A 19,819-nucleotide genomic window follows, 5' to 3' on the forward strand; every position below is an offset into this window, starting at 1 on the left:
TTGCATACTATTTCCCTCTCACAAAAGCACACTACATGAAATGGTCATAAAGACAGTGCAAGTGAAATGACTTTAAGAGAATCCTTCTCTCCCATACACCAGCAAGTATAACAATAGTAACAGTTAACACAGCTAGATGAAAATGCACTTGCAAAACAAGCTTGTATGTTCTACGAGATCCTAGAAGAGCTAGAAACTTAGAGCACTTTAATAAATGAATTTGTTCAGTCTGAACTGTATGTACTGAACAAGAAAACACTTTACCATTTTGTTCTACATTTGGAAATCAAACGTAAAAGACTCTTGAACAAACAAGTGCATGTAGCAGCAGATCCGAGATGCTTAGCTTGGAGACGTTCCATCTACCCCTTAGAGAAAAACAGATCTAGACTCTACTGAACAGCCCCTTTCCTCCATTAAAACGTTGTCGAGACAGAGAGAACACTGCGTGAATAATGGAGGTTTGATGACATACGGAACATTAAATGTCCCAAAAGACGGTGTGTCCCTTTAACTCTTTTCTGTCTTTCAGTACCAAAGCAGTAATTGAAAAGCCATATAAATATAATTGATTTATTCTCTGTATTTCCAGGCAGCAGGACAGTATTTTACAAATGAAGAATTAAAACATGAGGGAACTGCTCTGGGTCAAAAAGAAGTTCCACGGCAGGGCTAAGAGCTAAAATTAGCTCTCTTGAATCCCTAGTGAGTATTTTAAGTATCAGCTCATCCTCTTTAACCTTTAAATGACTTACCCTCTTTAAAGTCAAAGATTACGGAATTTTATAAATACTACTATTCAGTTTATCACTGTTTGCCTGTATTAATCATTCAATAGTCTTCTATCCAACCTAACCAATATAGGCTGGCCTTTTTCAAAGGGGAAAATAGTTATTAGGACTTAGAGCTTATTAAGATCTGTATCTATCTATGGAGGTCTGTATCTACAGAGAGTTCTGCACATCCACCACACACTGGTGGAAAACCAGAACTTACCCTTATTAAACTTGTAATTATTTTCATTCTAATACGCATTTATGTGCACATAAACATGTTTGTCTACAAAATAATTTAAGAATTTCTAATATGGCAGCTAGAAATAAATTTGCATGAAAGCTATTTCATAATTGCCTTCCAAACATTTTTATCTTGAAGGCATGAGATACCAACAATGTTAGGAATTGAATATTGAGCTAGACTGGACTGTTGTTCTGATCCAGCATGGCAATTTATATCTGCCAGTGTTTGCAGCTGAGAATTCTCCCTTGGACACATGAATAGCAAAGTACTGAGATTGTTTCTCATTTTATTTTTTCAAGCTGCATATTTGTAACTGTAGTGATCTATTATCTTAACAAAGACACCACAAGACACACACACACACACAAATCATAGGCAGTTAACTGGAGAGGATAAAAGACTATGGTGATTAACGTGCTGGTTTAGTTATGACTTCGGTTTAGGATCAGAAAAAAAAAGGATAGGGGAAGAGCTAGTCTTTCTTTTTCAGCCACAGCAGTAAAGAATGTGAGCAGCCAAACCAATATCCTGCTAAAAACTCTGCTTTCCAAAACAGGGAAATGCTTTTCTCCCAGAAGATACCCCAATCTGTGCAGGCTGTGCCACAGAATGGGAAAAGCATTATCAGATACTCAATGAAAAAAACCCAGTAACTCATTCTCAACAGCTAGTACGGAACTAAAAGTCAAAGCAGCTCACTAAATCAAAGCAAGTTCTTCCTATAGATGCATTTTAGTGGCACCTACTGACATGCTGTTTTATTAAATTAGTCAAATAATAAATCTAGAAATACTCTAGGATATTTGTTTGCATAAAGTAAGATAATCTTTTAAGGATTTATATAGGGATATTTGGCATGCAAATATACCTACTCCACTTAGTGGATCGTTTCAGATACAATCGGGCAGGTTTCTAAGTCCTAGTTCGGTATATCTTACCGGTAGTCACATCACTTAAGTAAGAACAAAGACTGCAAAATTCCAAATAAATGGAGGAATCTGAGCTGGAATACATTTCAGCTCAATGATCACTGAAGATAATTATTCCCTATCTTGGCCTTAATGCTGCAACTGGATCTATTTGAATGGCTATCCCTAGCTTTTCTAGGGTGCCACTCGTTATCTGCCAGTACAAATCTGAATGCAGGATCAGGATTTTCAGTTTATATTTGTGACCTGTACAGACAAAAAACAGCGTACAAATGTAGGTATGCTATGCTGGGAAACGGTTCCCCTTTTCTGACAGCCTCTTTCTCATCATGACTTCACTTTTCTCTAAGGAAGGTGAGAGAAGAACAAAGACCCATAGATCTCCATGACAGCTGGTCACTTTAGAGCCGTGTTAATTTGTGACTTTTGTGATAACAAAACTCATACCTTCTCTATGCAGAGATCTTTACCATCCTAAGTTTGAAGCTGTATCTAAGATACAGTAGAAAAGTACATCTTTTCTATTCAGTTCCTGAACAAACTAAGTGGTATGGATTACAACAGTTGTCAAATTATTTCAGAATATGACTTATATTTTATTTCACAGATTCTCTTTAAGGATTTTCTTACCTTCCCTCCCTCTCACTTGTATAACATTCTGGGTCAACTAAAAGAATTGCTTCATGGAAATGAGCTATTAGGAAATTATTAGTATTTAGCATAATTCTGCTGACATTAATGCAATTTAGAAACAGAGTAAAAGGAAGTAGTGCCAGTGCTATGTCATCAGCCAGTCCTCTAACTCTCACTAAACAAAGCTCTGCAAACAGGTCTGACAATCTACAGACCACGCACGTTAGACATGCCCAGCAGAAAACCTGCTGCATGCAAGAACTGTGTTTTTCTTGTTGGAAGAAAACAGCAGTGAGAGAGAAAGGTAACACTGCTGCACTAGTATCTTGATTAGCCATGTGCATCCGTGGAAGGATGCATATGCATACCTGAAAGATTGCTCAGCAGGAATGGAAGAATGAAAGTGAGGTTATAAAAAGCAGCCACTGCTGCAATAAACATGTGATGGACAGGAACATGCAGAAGATTGAGATGGTAAAGATGTTAAAATGCAAGAGTGTGAATCTTGAGCTTTGAGAAACTCTGTTAACTTATGCACTGCTTCCTCTACAGACTATTTTAAGAAAAGCTTCACAGTATTTGCCAATTTTATTTGGATGCCTTACTCTTTCAATTTTAAGTAAATACATTTAATTGGATACAGTATATCTAATGCCTGTCCTCTCTGACCAACTGGTTGTACAGAGAACTGGCTTGGAAACAGTCTCTGATCTCTAAATTCATTTTTCCCACAAAAGTCCAAGGAACATATTGAGGAAGACAGACATAATATTTGCTCAATTCATCCTTCTGGTTTCACTCAGAATTCCACAAAACAGCTACACTTATTCACTACTCCTAGAAAGTGGGGATCAGGAAAACAAACACACAAACAAACAAACAAACCAAACTAATGTGCTTCTTAGCAGTCCTTACAGCATTTATATTCCTTAAATGAGAGAGCCAACAACAGAAGCCTGCTTTATTCTGTGAGTTGTGAAAAACAGTATAAAGTTTTCAGAAAACTGATGATCTGTATAGCATAGGGATAGGAAGTTTTTTGCACTTGGGCAGCTAAGCAGTGCTAATCATTGGAAGTTATGGAAGGGGACAGAGATGCCTTAATTTCTCCTAGAGATGTCAAAAGAATTTGACAAGCAGAAAGAGGACAGAGAACGCTTTTAGGCTAGAAGGCAAATTTTTGGCTATTCGTATCTATTGCAGAAGGTATTGCTTAAGGCTAAGTGATTAAAAAAGGCAATGATTTACAGACTCAGTACAAAAATTCTACCTTTTTACATCTGTGAACTGAAAGTTGTGCAAGTATCCATATATTTTCTGAAGGTATAACGACAGTCCCAGTCACTGAAACCCATGGTAGAGACTGCTAAAGAAGCTACAAAATCAGTGTAGTTCCCATGCACACCTAAGCGTACAACTTCCATCTCTTCTGTCTCTGGAACAGACTTCTGACAGCTGCTCTGATAATGTGTCTGACTTTTCAGAAGTGATTAAATAGTCCCTAAAACACCTGTCCTTTGCTACTGAACATACACTACCACACAGCTCTGCATAGTTAGTGAGAAGGTGCAATGAAGAGAAAGTGCCCTCTACCCTTATTACATAGCAAATCCTTATGCTCCTACCCTGCAGGCAGGCATGAGAAGCGGGAGGTAAGGGAAGGAACCGCAGAACCTTTTTTCTCTTCTCATCTTTTCATGCTTGAAAGGAAGAGAAGTGAAGTTCTCAAGTCTGGTTTCCCACAGTCACACTCCTGCCACATCCCATCAGCATGCACTGCATGCGGTCAGTATTCCTGCTGCAAACTAAGCACTGTAAGAGGTGTGGAAGAGACCATCTGAGTAGAGGGCAAGGCAGCACTTGAAGAAACAGGTTAGTTTAGATCAAACGGTCTTATACCACAGCAGAAAAGGAGCATTGCCCTGTGTCATAACCAGACGAGCAGATTTACCTGGAAGGTCTTTTGGTTTTGATTTCCTAGTGGCACCAGCTTTGCTGTATCTTCATTAAATGCTTATAACACTAGGTTTTACCGGCAATACTGAGGAGGGTGGTAGGTTAATATCACTATCCACACACTTCATTTTATTTTATTTTTTGGCTTGGGGACGATTCAGTATTGTCCTCTGTTCAGCAAAAGTCATGGTTCATAATATATTCAAGATGGAACAGATGTAGCTGCCTATCATCAGCGCTACTCTAACGGATTAGATGAGTCATCAAACTTTGAATCAGGGACCTATTTTAAGCCTCAATATCATAAACTGAGACTAGTTCTCCAAGGCAAAAGAACAGACTTCTGCAAATGGTCAGGAAACACTGGAAGATGGCACTGGTGAAGAAGTGACAACATACAATGAGGTAAGTCTGGACACACGAAAAACAGGATGTAGCCAGGCCAGACTCTTTCTTTAGCAGAAACAAAGTTAGTGCCTTCCTAAAGCTCTTTGTGAATTCTCATTGGGTCTCCATCTGTTACACACTCCTGCAGTAGAATGACAACTCCAGCCCAATTTTTCCACCTTACAGAAAGGGTCTGACTCCTACTCAGGAGCGAAAAACAGGTCTGTTAACAGTAACACGAAGAAATTTCTGCAACCTTCACTTTCTGGGCTTGAAAATCACCATGACAACATAAAGGCAGATTTTTGAGGATAAGGCATTACTATTCTAAATATACATGAGAAAAAAAAAAGACAGAAAAATGTGACTGATTTGGTTTAGTTAACAAGTTTCATCACTTAGATTTTTTGACAGGCATTAGACTAAGTACTAGAAATATGCTGTAATAAATAATCTCACATTAGGGATAAGCTATAGTACTTTCAGGAAGAGGTCTTTGTCATTTCAAAAGTTCCGAAGATTGCAAATATTGAAGAATTAGTTTGTTCTATTAATTCATTATGTAATCACAGAAAAAGTAAACTTCTGGAGAAAATTTAGATTCTATTTTCTATCTGTTCTCCAGGAAAAAAAGGCCAACAGCCATTCCTCTACCTGGTTGCATGGTTTATCTCCTCTGAATTTTTATTTTTAAATCCAGTGAGGAGAGATAAGGGAAAAGATCCTTCACTACATTTGCATTAATTTCAGATCTGCAAAAGCAAGCTATGCTTTTTCTGATTATTAAAGAATCTATGGAGACTAACACGAAGGCTAAACATTCAGCTAAAATTTAGACATTTTCTTTTTCAGTAGAGTACATGCACTAGGACTACTTCAAACATAGTATCAACATTTTGTCAGTAAAACAATAAGGATATACAATCCCTAGTTAAGGAAAAACACATTATTATGCACTTATTCAGCAAATCATTGAATTTAGTTGAATAATAGAACTGAAAGATTTTTGCTTAGGTACACTTGCTGTTTTAAGAAAATAAAAGTTAATTGCATATTTATACTTTAAATTATACCAAAATTCACCATATGTGTATAAAATTCACTCATTGTGAAGCAAAGTCTGATCACAGCAACATTCAGAAGTTAAAAAGTTGCACTGCTTTTGTGCAGTTACACTGATTTTCCACAGGTATTAATGAGATGATATGCTAAGATTCTTTGCATTTCTGTAAGGAAAATATAAATTAATATTTTGTATTAAATGGCATGTATGAGAAGAAAGAAATGCATTTTAAAGGGCACTACTGCCCATGTATTTTTAAATAATACTTTTTTTAGACATGTAGGAGAGTTTAAAAAAGAAAAAGTCACGATCCTGTATTTGGGTGATCCATGCAAAATCCTCCATGAAAGATAGCTTTTCCTGCACTTCTGTAGCATAGAAAAAAAATGGGAGTTTAAGTGAACTTTTCTCTTGATGGACTGATCCAGATACTCGGAGGCAGCAAAAAAGTAAGAGTTTTAATCCAACATACTAATTACTTTGATCCACAATTACTGCTACCAGATAAAGACACGTAACTTGAAGCTTATAGAAGTGAATGAAAAAAAATATAAAAGGCTCTAGGTAGGGCTGCAATAGAGTTAATCTTCAGCTGCAGAGGAACAGATCTTTGTTTTGTCAATGAAAACTTTTGCTTCAATCTGTGCTAATGACTCACAATGCAGATTGCTGTAAGCACTAAAACCAACTGTTTCTATGGAAACCATAAACAGCTTAGTTTAATTGCATTTTTGTTTCATTTAATAATCATCAGGGCATAAATTATGAAGAGAAGCGATACAGCTCTTTATGAGCTTCAAACAGAAAACAGAAAGATCTGAGGGCATTTTTTATAGACTTGCCTATGCTTTTAAAATAAAGGACCACTTTCTGAACACCAGCAGTGTCTCAAGTGCCTTTGCCATGGGCACATACTAATACGTTATTGCCAGGGAATGCTTACACTATCATTAAGCATTTCCATTTGAATAAAATTTAGCTTGTCATCCAACACCTATTCATTATGCCATGTTCCTTCATAACTAGTAGCATATTTGTTCACTTATTTTCTTGGTCTTTCAAATGTTTCTTTAGTTTTATTCCAATTCAGATAATTTAAAGACCAGTAAGAATTCTGGGTAATAGGGAAAACCTTTTTGACTTCCACCATATTCAATGGTGGAAAAAAAAGTTCACCTTCTTTCAAAAAAAAAAAAAAAAAAAAAAATCAGCTGAAGCTGTTATTGTTTTAAAACAGAATAAAATACTGTGTAAAGCAGGCACATAATTATTTTAGTTTTAAATCCTTTTATTTCAGATAAAGCATGCTGCTATATACAGAACAAAAATGTGAGTCAAAGCAAGAGCAGTATAGAATGGGCAATATGTTGCTTAAAACTTACAAGATGCTTTTAAAATATTTAGTCCACAAATTGTCCTCTATATTCTTCTCACTTCTAAATCATCTTTAGCAAAATGTCATTTCTTCCACAGTTCCTGAGCAAGCACATTCCCCCTCTATCTTTCATCTAATGACAAATTCAGTTTTCAAACGGAAAACTCAGAACAATGGTTTTAGCAAATGACTCTTACCAGTATAATATATTGAAGAAAAATAAACTTAACATTGCTAAGGTCTTATCTCAAACATCATTCACCTATGCAAAGTAAATATGCTGTATATTTAACAAACTCTAGGCTAGGCTGATGAGTTTTCCTTCTCACCCTTCTTTCTCCTATTTAATTATCTTTACAGCAGTGAAACTCAAGTCTAATTTCTCTCCACCTTACAGAAGCGCTGTCAGTAACTTTCCTCTCACCTTCTTCTTCAAATAAAGTGAAGAGAGTAAAATAGCAGTTTTCCTCCTATCTGTATATTAAAGTTACATTTGATTCAGTAAAACACAACAGTTTATCTACTCTATAATGAAGACCACGAATAGGATTGGATTATTACTTTTTACTTTTGGTGACAGTGAAGGGATATTACGCTAACAAAGAGATCTACCAAAGACCCAGAGAAAACCCCTAGCAGTAAGTCTTCCCTGCAAGTGTGTGACACTCTTAGGCTCTACGTCAGGACAGCAGTTAATTCTTTGATGTAGCTCTATGTCTCACATATTTATCTGCTACACATGGGCTTTTAACTCTTAACATTAAGGATTTGCGCCGATAGGCCATGATGCCAGTTGCGCAATTTGGCAAAGCGTGGGCTGTTACGTTCCGTTTCAAACCTTTCCCTGTGGCATGAAGAGAGAGAGAGAAAGGGAGGGAGACAGAGAGAGAAAGGGAAGAAAGAAAGGAGGGAGAAAGAAAGGGGTTAGGGAACATGGCTACCACTCCCCTGCCTTATAAGTAGGGCAATGGCAATTTATTTGGATTTTTTTCGTTCAACTTTCAAACGAGTGCAAAGTGGGCTGGGCGATCCTTTTTAGATTGTGTATGCAGGGTTTTTCAGTGGTTCGTTTCTGAGCAGTAACTTGATATAACTTCATATTCTTCGAATTGTGCTTGGTTTGACAAGGCTGCTTTTGCTAGAAATCTAGTGCAACCCCCTTGCTTTCCCACCAGCAGTTTTCCTCCTCACCCCCTCTACTGAGCAGTTAGTGAAAGCTAACTCGGTACAAGTGCAAAATTAGTGCACTTTCCATTCTTAACATCTGGGTGAGCCTACACCCTGTCCTGTAAGAACCATCAGCCATGAATTTGAGTAGTATTTCTCCACAGCTTTTCTCATCAGTTAGGCCATAGGAACCCTAAAATCCTGTAAGTGTTGACATTGCAATAAAAAGCACAGTAACACGGGATTTTTCAAAAGCACAGTCTACGAAGTGTTGACCATCTCCTGTAAACATCCCTAACTCCCTTTCCCTGGGAACTGAGGCAGCTGAGGAAGTTGCAAGTGGTGTTCAGCACCTCTCAGAACTGAGCTTCTTTTCTAGATAATCTATAGTTTCTAGATTATCTTACAGGCTTTGTAAATAAAAAGGGTAAAGATGAGGACATGAGATGAGAGTGCAATCAGGGAGAGCAACTAACTATATCAAACAGAATGGAAAATAAAATGTTCTTGTTTTAAAATATATTTGATTCACTGCAAACAAGGTAATTTTCCCTCTTATTTAAACCCAAATGCAGCACAACTGTGTTAATACAACAGAACCCAAGAGTGAAACTAGCCAGGCAAACAGAAATGAAGAGACCAGGCTAGTTTTACTCCTCAGGCTGAATATGAGACAAAACAATAAGAACAGTAAATGTCAACAAATTCATTGATATTTCTAAGTCTTCTGATCCCAATAACACAGCGTCATGCAAGTAGCACTTCTGATGCCACTGTGATGTATGATTTTTCAGACTTTTATATTTTTATATAATTCAAAAATGTAAAGTATTCCCAGCTGAAGTCTTGAAACTTCAAGATGGCTTTTCTTTTTTTGAAAATAATTTGGAATATACTAGATACAATAGGTCTTATATCAAGTTTAAGGTTGCTTTATTGCTTTGAATATACACCCCTCCATTCAAGGAAAAGGTATTAAAAAACATGTTTGAACAGTAACACCTTTCTGGAAAATATTCTGTAACAATCAACACCACAGCAAAGTTTTTACAGCAAATTATAATCTTATGTGTGACTTCAAAACAACAGTAACGTAAGCAGAAGACAGTCATGCAATGAACTCATTAATATGAGCTGCCACCTGAAAATTCCTGAGCATTACAGGTCCTGCTGAGATCATATGTCATAAAGTTAGATGCAGCAATCCAGAAACAAGTATTTCTATGTAAAAGATGCCTCCCCTAAAAAGCTACATAAGTTTTCTCTTTTTAAAGCATTTGAAAGAAATTTGATCTCCATTTCATGCAATCCTCACTGACTACACTAAAGAGCTCATAAAAGAGAGCATGCTCACAGCATGCCCCAAGACCAAAACTCTCCATTCAGTGAAATCTCTGGCAGTTTAAGTTTTGAAACAAACGATTTTTTTCCAGATTCCCAGAACAGTATGGATTTATTGCAACATTAAGTCTTTCCAGAGTCACAGTTCCATGGAAGCCTCTTGTATTTGGGTGCCCAGAAAACCATACAGGTGATCCCAAACTACGGGCATGAATGAGAAGGGAGAAGACAATAAAGAGAAGTCTCTTCTTCATTACCAGGATGGGTAGCAGAGTTAAGCATGGAAGGATCTCTTATCAGACACACAGAATCCATACTTTTATAAAGCCAAGAGTAGCACAGGCTTCTCCAAAAGACTAAAAAAGAGCAGTCCAGTAGGGCCAGAGGCAGTAATGATGGAAGCACGCATAACCACGGCTAGTGCTACCAACTTTGCAGGTGACACAGGAGGGGTCGAGGCACCAGGCCACCAAGACAGGGTGAGCACTATCGGTTAGCTGAACAGGAGGCCTCATTTCACTCCTTGCACCACAGCCCTTGCCAGTAACACTATCACACTGTGAGACTACCCAATATATACTCTCTCTTCTGCCTCTACTATCCATGAATGCCCTTAAAACTGTTTAGATAGCGTTCAACAGTGCCTAAAAGTACTCAGACTCATAACTGTCCTGGTGAAAAAGGATAACACAGTGATAGCTCAAAACTGCAGAGAACATGCAAGGTACAGTGGATATAGTCGTGTACTTTAAATTACACAGAATAAAATACAGAACTTGCAGGGCATATGTTGATTAATTATTTTCAATATATCTGATGCCATGTTAAATGTTCAATATCCGTTATTTTCCAAATCCACAGATTACAGCTAAAAAGATGATTTAAGATCATGTATCACTCTCAGATATGTATAAGGGACTGCTAGGGTCAATAGAACAGTTTAGAGTCCGTCACAATAATGTGCTCTTACACACATGTACTATTACATCAAATACACAATACATTTAATAGGAATTAGGCTCACACACTTGAGGGAAGAAGTAAATCCGTGTCGGATCTAATGTCAAGCCTGATGTGAGGACACCTACTCATGAACCTTTGTGAACTGCACTGGAAGCTATATAACAAACCTAATGAACTGAAAGTGTACTCATCGCATCTTCAAAGGAAAGACAGCAGATATCTTTCTCACTGACTCAGTGTTTGTAACCTGCACTGTGATCAAAAACTCAAAAACCATTATATAAGCCACATGGCAGGGGAAAGAAAAGGCAAATGGGTTGAGTATCATATTCATCACTAGCTTGGGTAGCTGCTTTGACTGGCTAATACAATATGGGGATTTAAAATATGCAAGTCAGGCTCGCATGCAGAATGCTCCAGTTCAACTACAGTTTTTAAGCTGGACACAAGATCCTCTAATGACTCTAATCCCAGGCTATATAGGGCAACATTAGATGATTTTAAGTCTTTAATTCCTTACTACCTTTTAACACACCTTTGTATCACTGCTACTGGTAGAACATCTGAAAACTGACAAATATATTTTTCAGCTAGCAAAAGCAGTCCTGTGTTCTTAAATTCTACATTAGATTTTTTTTTTTCATACACAACACAAGCAGATTATGATTATGCACATAAGTGGAAACAACTCCTTTACTGTATCATTTCAGATGAATCAAATGCCAATCACAGGCTCATCCAAATAAATTGCTCATAAACTTCACCACCACCACAGTATTATATATTTTAAGCCAGTTACAGAATAAGTAGTTACACAAGGTTTGGTTTTAGGAACTCTTGCATTCACACTCCCAATAAAGTAAATGAAAATTGCCTATGTAGAGAGCTTTCAGATTTGAATACACACTTCAGGAATTTTTCACTGTCTTTCCTAAATACGTGCCAATTTGTTTCCCTTTTGATTCAAATGCTTCTCATGATAGCATTTTAGTGATTTTTAAGTAAATATGTTAGACTATTTTAAAGACAAAAAGATAGTTTTGCATTGTCTTATTAATGCTGTTTTAAAGCATTATTTGATTATCAGTAAGGATAATTCCCACAGCTATTTACCTACCTTGATCTCCTCAAGGCTTCTTCATCTGGATCTTGCACTGTAGATTAAAAAAAAAAAAAAAGTTTCAGTTAAAAAAAACCAAAAACCAAAGCAGTGGGTTCATGTTTAAATTAAAAGTTCTTGGAAAAATATCACTGAAAAGACTATTGAAAGATACATACTTTCTGACTTTGTAACAACAGATTTTGTAAAAACAGGATGAATAGTAACAGCTTTATAGAGCTCAGGAGGGTACTAGTAGGAAAATAGCTATTACTTTCACATTCATTTATTAGCAGAGTTTCACAACTGTAAGCAATGAACCTATGGGGAAGGCCCCCTGTTTTGTAGGAAAGCATCTGAGGCAGTGGCAGATTCAAATACAGAAGAAACGAGGAAATGCTGAGTAAATACATGGCCATGTGATGCAGGAAAGTTCCCTGAATTTATTTCTCTTTAGATCAGAAACAAGGTAGGTAAGTACTGCACTAAGTTTCTGAACTGAATGTTCAGAAAAGCATTTCCACAGGCAATGAGCAGGGCAGTTCAAGCTCCCATGATATTCATTGCAGATCTTTGTCTAGATAACACTATTGCTAGTGAAACAAAGATATAATACAAGTGATAATCCATGATTTTTTGACCTCAGGAAGTCAAATCTGTAAAAGAATCTTGTTACAAGGGACATCAAGTTGTTCATCCTCTTTCTAATGAACTGACAGCTTTATCCATCTCACCTGCTGGAAAATGAGAGATTATACTGCACACATTAGACTTGTAAGTAGACAGAACTATTTGGTCTCAGATGCTCTTTTATTATATAGTCTGTTATTCTTTTACAGTGACATACATCAATGAATTTTCTGTGTAAAATGCAAGGTGAGATTTAACACTTAGAATTCCCAGCTACGTCCAGTTACATTTAAGGTTTTCTAATCCTAGGCATCATTGAAAATGACTACAAGCAGGATGCAAGTCAACCTTGAGTATCAGCTGCTAATACTAAGAAGATAAAAGCATGAACCTAAAGTTAGGGATTGGAGGATGTTTTGCTATTCGACTTACTGTACTCCGTTCCTGTCATCTGGGCAAGGATGCGGAAAGACTTGGACTGCAGATTGGCAGAACGGCGACTCCAGTCTTCAGTTTCATCTTCTGGCTTGTTCTGAGTCTTAAGCACAGCCTGATACACGGGAGAGGCACTGTCTACGTGAGGATCTTTAATTGGAAGAGTACTGTAATTCAGAAAGTGGAACATTGTGAAACAGCACGAGGTGGCTTCAGCCCAATCTCTCTCTAGTTTTATAGCTTCTTATCCAAAACCCAGTAATTCAGAATACTACTTTGGAAAATACCATTTTTTACAAAAAATAAATAGATCAGTATTATGTGAATTCAGAATATTTTGGCTCACTCTGGTTTTAAAATCATCTATTATAGTTCAAATCTATATATGTAAAACATCATGAAAAAGCTTGGAAAGGTCTGTTCAGGATTCCTCATCTAATGCAGCCACAGGGTTACAGTGGTTATACCAATGTGTAGCAACAAACGTATGTTGGGCAAAAACTTTTATTTATCTGACCATCCTTATCCTATATAATTTTTTATAAAAACAGCTTAGATGGAGCTTTATATTATATCCTCTTACAGCTTTGGACTAGTCTATTTTAAGGCTCCACTTAGAAATAGAAAATATATTTGATTATAAAAATAATGTAGTTGACTTTTCAATGTTTTTCTAGAGATTATTATTCTTTGCCAAAAATCTGAACTAAAATTCTAACTGCCATATCCCTGGACTCATAGTTTATTAAACATGTGAAACATGTTTAAGAGGAAATCTAGATTTGCAATCACAATTTGAATACGTATTTGGTATCTAAAGTCTTTAACAGCAGAATGTACCTCAGGTTCTTATGATGTCTTTAATCTCCTTGCACTGTGATATCCAGGAATAAAGCTTCACTTTTGCACATTTAAAGTCAAAACTACAAAACTCTGTACCACCAGCTGAAGTAACTTCTGTCTGATTTATGACACAAGCTTGAAGTAGACTTAGTAACTTAGTAACTTTTGTGTGTGTGTGTGTGTGTGTGTGAGAACAGACTTGCATAGCAAAGTCGGAATTAGATTTTAACAGAGCTGCAGACACTGAGGGGATGATGCACACAGTCACACATTAAATGGAAGAGAGAGCAGTAGTTTTCCTCTTCTGACACCCTTGTACAAAGGGCAGAAGCGCTTCCTGGGGTAGGGAAGTGTAATGAAAAAGTTTTGCCTTCTATTGACTTAATGCAGAAATAGTCTTTATATGGAAGAGAGAAATTCTGTAATGCTAACTGAAAGAAAGTAAACACATCTCTCTTATAATCATTCAGCTGCCACTTCACACTCCTTGGCTACTGCTGAGAAGCTCTGTCACTCTGAAGAGCCCAGTAAAAGCCCCCAAAATATAACTCAACTTTCAAGTCTCCTGCTACACTTCAGGCATATGTCTCAGTATCGACTAAGCAGGCAGTATCTTTTGCCTTATTACTGTTACACGACTGCCTGCCTGTTACTATCCAACAGCTGATTACTTTTACATCTCCAGACTTACATTTTAATCCTGCTGAAGCTTAAAACCTTGCTATATGCAACGGCAAATTTCATAGCTGCAGACTTCTGCAGGCTGGATAATAAACCGCTGGGTAGGTAGTACTGCTGACTTCAGCCCTGTACTACTGTGGCAACAGTGGTGGTGAGTAATGCACAGATCAAATTCCTTTAATAAACATTCTAGTTAATCTATTTTGTTCTTATATTATGATGTATAGGCAAACAGATTAAAACTGTAAATACAGATATATCATTAACTCAGAGGTAGTTAAACAATTGTAGAGCAGAAATTTCACAGTGGCAATGTGTATCATCACGTGTTACTACCTTCACGGTAGATCATTAAGGCAGAAAATGGAGCTTGGTGAATTAACATTTCCTAGCAGAGTGAAGCACCCTCCTATATGCTGAACTAGATCAACACATTACAATGGAGTATTTCCAACTCTGTCTTTAATGCAAAAGGCCATTGTCCTTTTTTTTTTTTTTTTTTTAATCATTATTGCATTAAAGATGAGTAACTAGGAAATACGAGCCACTCAACATGGAAGTGTAAAATACAGAGCATCGCTGACTATGACCATTTCATAAACCTGAATGTGATGGTTGATTCTTTCAGATAGCCTTAAGATGCACATAATGATCTTAATAAATGGCTGTTACACCTCTTCTTATTTTTTTCCATCTGTGTACATATATGGAGAAATATCATGCATCTTTAAATCTACTTCTCCAAACTGATGCAACTGAAAAAAATTCTGCCTGAATGCGCTAGAGTTTTTGAGGATTTTTCATGCATATCCTAAGGTATTACAGTAGAATTCAATTTAAAATGATCCCCCTTTCCACATCATAATATAGGTCACATAGCTGTATCACAACTAATTAACATTAAAACAAGCTTTCAAGACAGTTAGACCTCTTCAATACATAGCAATGTGATTTTTTCTTGCAGTTCACTATAAATTATAGTTTATCATATGAATCACTTCCAGAAGTCAATACTTTCTTTTAATTTAATCACATAGTTAACTGACAATTAAAAACTAAAAAAGGGCTACAGTGTTTTATCCCTGATGTAAACATATAATGAAATATAGTAACACTGGATATTAGACAAAGTCCAACTATTTAAAAAAAGCCCTAAGGGAAAAAACAAACAAACAAAACAATTCATGCATAATGGTAAATTATCCAACCAAGACGATTTATTTTTAAATAAAACCTAGAATTTATTAAGTCACATTATTGATTCTACTACAACAACTGTTAGACCTTAATCCGGATAAAACCGTTGGATTTATATCTGATTACACGATTTGTGAATTTGGCTGAAACTCCATAATGGCATCTAAAAGAGGTTTGACAGAAATGTGGATGAAATACTTGACCACACAGTTTTATTGACAACAACTCTTGGTTCTTGGTATATCAAAAATAATTAAAGCAAAGCAACACAGAATGAGAAAGTCAGGGCATTGTAACTTTGCTTAAATTCCAGCACAAGGGCAAAATAACTGCAGTATAAGTAATTTATATTCTTCCCTTTAAGCTTCCTTTACTGATTCAATGTGTGGGTTATTTTCCTATGCAACCTGAGCCTGATTCTGATCTCACTAATCTCAGGTTAGATGTCACTGATTACAAACAGTCAAACTAGAAAATGACTCCTTATCCTAAGCTTGTCATCCTCTGTCACTGGTAACAGATGTAAAGAGTGTTTCAAGGTATTGCTGTCCTAAAAAACTGAAGCCCTTTAGATCTGTAATTAGAGTATGCATACCTTTTACATACCACTTGTGGCTTCAGGATTTATTCTCCTACATAAAGTGAAAAGCCTAAAGAAGAGTAACTAAGTGTTGGGGTCAAATTATAGGCAAAGAATTGACACTAAATGAAATCAGTAAACAATTTGGTCTGCTTTCACATGACAGACTTTTCATAGAATTTTTTCTGTGTTACATGTAATCTAATCTCAGATCTGATCAACTAGAAAGCTAAAGAATATCCTCAGTTTGCACCATTTAATTAGAGTTCAGAGTATCATGGGGCAAAGAACCTTAAAGAAATGAACTACAGGTTTGATGAAATGAATGACGATCACTCAGTGGGTAGGCACTGTTTTATCAGGGAGAAGAGCATGAACCTTGTCCTTATATCTAGGTTTAAAGTGCTGTTTAATAAATCATACAGTCTACTGGGAAAATTGTTTAGTCAATAAGCAAAGTGTTAGGAAGTTTAAAAAAATACAAAAAGTTACAAAACTGTATAGTACAGTACATCTAAAGAATTTCCTGCACCTGACAGCACACAACAATAGAAACACTAGTTTATTCTGGAGCCAGACAAATGTTAGGCTTAGGAGTCCCATTCTGAAGATGAAGGAAATGCTTAAACAGTAGTCTATATAGTGGATCTAGCAGAAACCTTTTTATGCAAGACCACAGGGGAGAATATACTAATGGTTGTGTCTGCAAAGAGTAATGTTTCACTTATATGTCTGATATTCAGATTAATGGCAATAATTATCTTATTTCAAAGCACTCATGAGATAGTTGGAGTCCAAGCTCAAAATGGAAGAAATAAGTTAGAGCAATTGCTGGTGGCATTAATACAGCTTTTGCTGCACTGGTGCAATGACTCAACAGTCCATGCAAATCTGATTTCTGTTTTTTAATTATGTATCTATTTCATTTGGCTTTTTTTGAGACAGACGTATTTACTAACGTAATCCAGTATTTATAAATCAAGCCTTTCTCATTATTCTGATTCTTTACTATACAATTCTACACACTGAGACAAATTCCCAGCCCTCCAGGTGTGCTCTCCACCCAGAACATGCACGGATTTTGCTGTTCTGTTGCACTCTTTGGACTTCTCCCATGCTATCTGGAATTTCGTGAAAGGGCATTTTCCCTTCCCTTGACACAGAGTTTTCATCTCTTTCACAGGAGGGAAAAGATGACCATGTTTTCCAGTCCAGTAGAGCAACTTCTGTGATCAGAACTGCATGTAAGAAATTCCTTTAATGTGCTATCTATGAAATGAAAAAGATTCACATGTTCAGCAGTGAAACTTTATAACCATGGATCTTTTAAGTAGGTAAAGCTTTAAAGTATAACTATTTGCATTTTATAATGTCACAGCATTTAGCAGGAAATGTCAGTATTTCATAAAATGTGTTATTTTACCCATGCCTATGAAAGAAACAAACCATTGTAAGGAACACACACCAAATGCACTTCTTTCATTGTACTTTGCTAACTGGAAATACTGGTCTACTTACACCAGTGGAAACTCACTATCATACGGTCAAAAAAAAGTCATATGGTCAAAACCAACAAAAGATATTTAGTGGGACTCATCATTAGGGAGAGTTGTGATGAATCCAACAGAATAATATTAGTATCAGAAATTAGTGGAAGAAAGAATTGAAAAAGACAGAAGAGAATGTAATCAGTAAAAGAGAGCACAGCCAAACACATAGAACATCAGCATTTTGAATAAGCTTGCAGTTACCACCTTTAAAAGAAACTATTTTTAAAAGTGTTGCTGTACCTATATTTTGTTGTCAAATGAAAGGAAGGTAAGTTCTATTTCAGGTATAAAGATATCTAATAAGAGAGACATAGGGCTACATTCATCCCACATGGGATTTCAGTTAAGTTGTAAAAATTATGGGTGAGTTTAATTATATTTACAGAAATAAAAGTTTATTTATTTATGAATATAGTTCCAATCCTACAATCTACCAGATGCCTGTTTTTGGAAAATTCCACTAACAACAATAGAAGGCTATACGAAAATATGTATTAGGGCCATGAGTTATTTTAAAACTTATTTTCCCTTCTTGCACCTCCTCTTCTCCCATTTGGTCACAAGGATTGCTGTGCGCAAAAGGAAATAAAATCCTGATTTGCCTCCTATTAGCTTGGCTTCCCGTGCCTGTAACTGCCTGTCTTTCATGGGGTTTATTCCTAACTTATGAAAGCATTAGAAATTTGAGGAGACAAATCTGTTATTCAAGGGCTGGGAGCAGAACAATGTTGTTTAAAGATACTACTTCTCACTCAAAGAGTATTATTTCCCTGAGGATCTTATGCCCTTTCAGTAAACAGTTGCTCAAGTAACCCTAAAAATGCATACTGGCACCTATTATAAAAGTTCTTGAAAAAAACAACATTGGTTTGGATTTTGCAGTTGTTGCAGCAGCAAGAACCGCACCTACTCTCATGAAGCGCTGTGCCCAAATGGAAACAGTGAACTTAAATCCATAGAGAATAAACTTTCAAAATTACATTCAGAAAAGCAGAATATACTATGTATCCGATAAATGAAACAGCAAGGCACAGAGTTCAATGAGAACTGTATTCCCAAGTATCTTTGACGATATAGCTTGTCACATCAACTGGGTAAGCTAGTTTTTAGTCAAGCCTATGGACAAAATTTCCTAAAGCAGTAACACTACAATATTACACTTGCATGCCTAGTATCTCAAAACAGATTTTTCACCCCCAATCAAATTCTTGTGTTTTTTTTGTCCAAAATCAGAATAACTTGAATAAAAGTATCTTTTCACTTCCAGGAATTGTGAATTCTAAAATTATCAGAAAGATACATTGGAAAAGCAAAATTATTAAAGATAAATGGATCTTGCAGTAATCCAAAGAGTACCAGATATATCCCATTAGTATAACATATTTGTGTAAGACATATGTGTTCTAGTTCCTTTGCACAGGACTTTGTCTTTAAAAACTGTTTCTATATTCCTTTTCTGGCTGTTTCATACTTTTATGACATTGTTGAAGGCTGAATTACTATTGAATCATTCAGAGAAACAGAGTAATAGGATGCTGAGAAAATGAAAGAAGTATCAAGAAAATACCTCATTATTTGTCTTCCTCATTCCCACCTACATATGACTGCCCGAATCACCAAGACAATCAGATTTATGTTTGACCCAGTCTGGTTTAAATGGAAGAATAAGCTAGGAGGGAGGTGGCATGACAGAAGCTAGAGGGAAGTAAACACTTTATATTGATCCATATATTATTATAGAAAGATCATTTTTAGCTTAAATATAGTCTCTTATATCAAATATTCTGGATTCTGATAGTTTTAATTAAGAGGTTTTGAGAAAACAGTATTACTATTAATTAAAAATGAATATCCAAGAGGGACAGTATAGCACAACACTGTTTTGAAGAACAGTAACCAGCACTAAACACCTCACATTCTTTAGGTATTGATAACATTTTCCTCCCTTTTCCATTCTTTTTGAGCTACAC

At 36.2% G+C, this 19,819-nt stretch overlaps 1 protein-coding gene across 14 annotated transcripts in view; it reads right to left on the reverse strand.

Annotated features, from left to right (window-relative positions):
- Positions 1 to 19,819, reverse strand: part of LDB3 (LIM domain binding 3) — a 122,431-nt gene that overhangs the window by 37,309 nt on the left and 65,303 nt on the right. For 13 of the 14 annotated variants that reach the window (XM_062580298.1, XM_062580297.1, XM_062580296.1 and 10 more), the window contains 2 exons: positions 12,996 to 13,165; positions 11,952 to 11,988 (listed from right to left, as the gene is read on the reverse strand). In XM_062580298.1, the coding sequence (XP_062436282.1) occupies positions 11,952 to 11,988; positions 12,996 to 13,165 (207 nt within the window). Of the gene's footprint in view, positions 1 to 7,255; positions 8,208 to 11,951; positions 11,989 to 12,995; positions 13,166 to 19,819 lie in introns of those variants that run through there. The other variant, XM_062580308.1, reaches the window with a different exon arrangement.

The sequence above is a fragment of the Rhea pennata genome, chromosome 7 (genome assembly GCF_028389875.1).
Source record: "Rhea pennata isolate bPtePen1 chromosome 7, bPtePen1.pri, whole genome shotgun sequence".
NCBI classification, from domain to species: domain Eukaryota; kingdom Metazoa; phylum Chordata; class Aves; order Rheiformes; family Rheidae; genus Rhea; species Rhea pennata.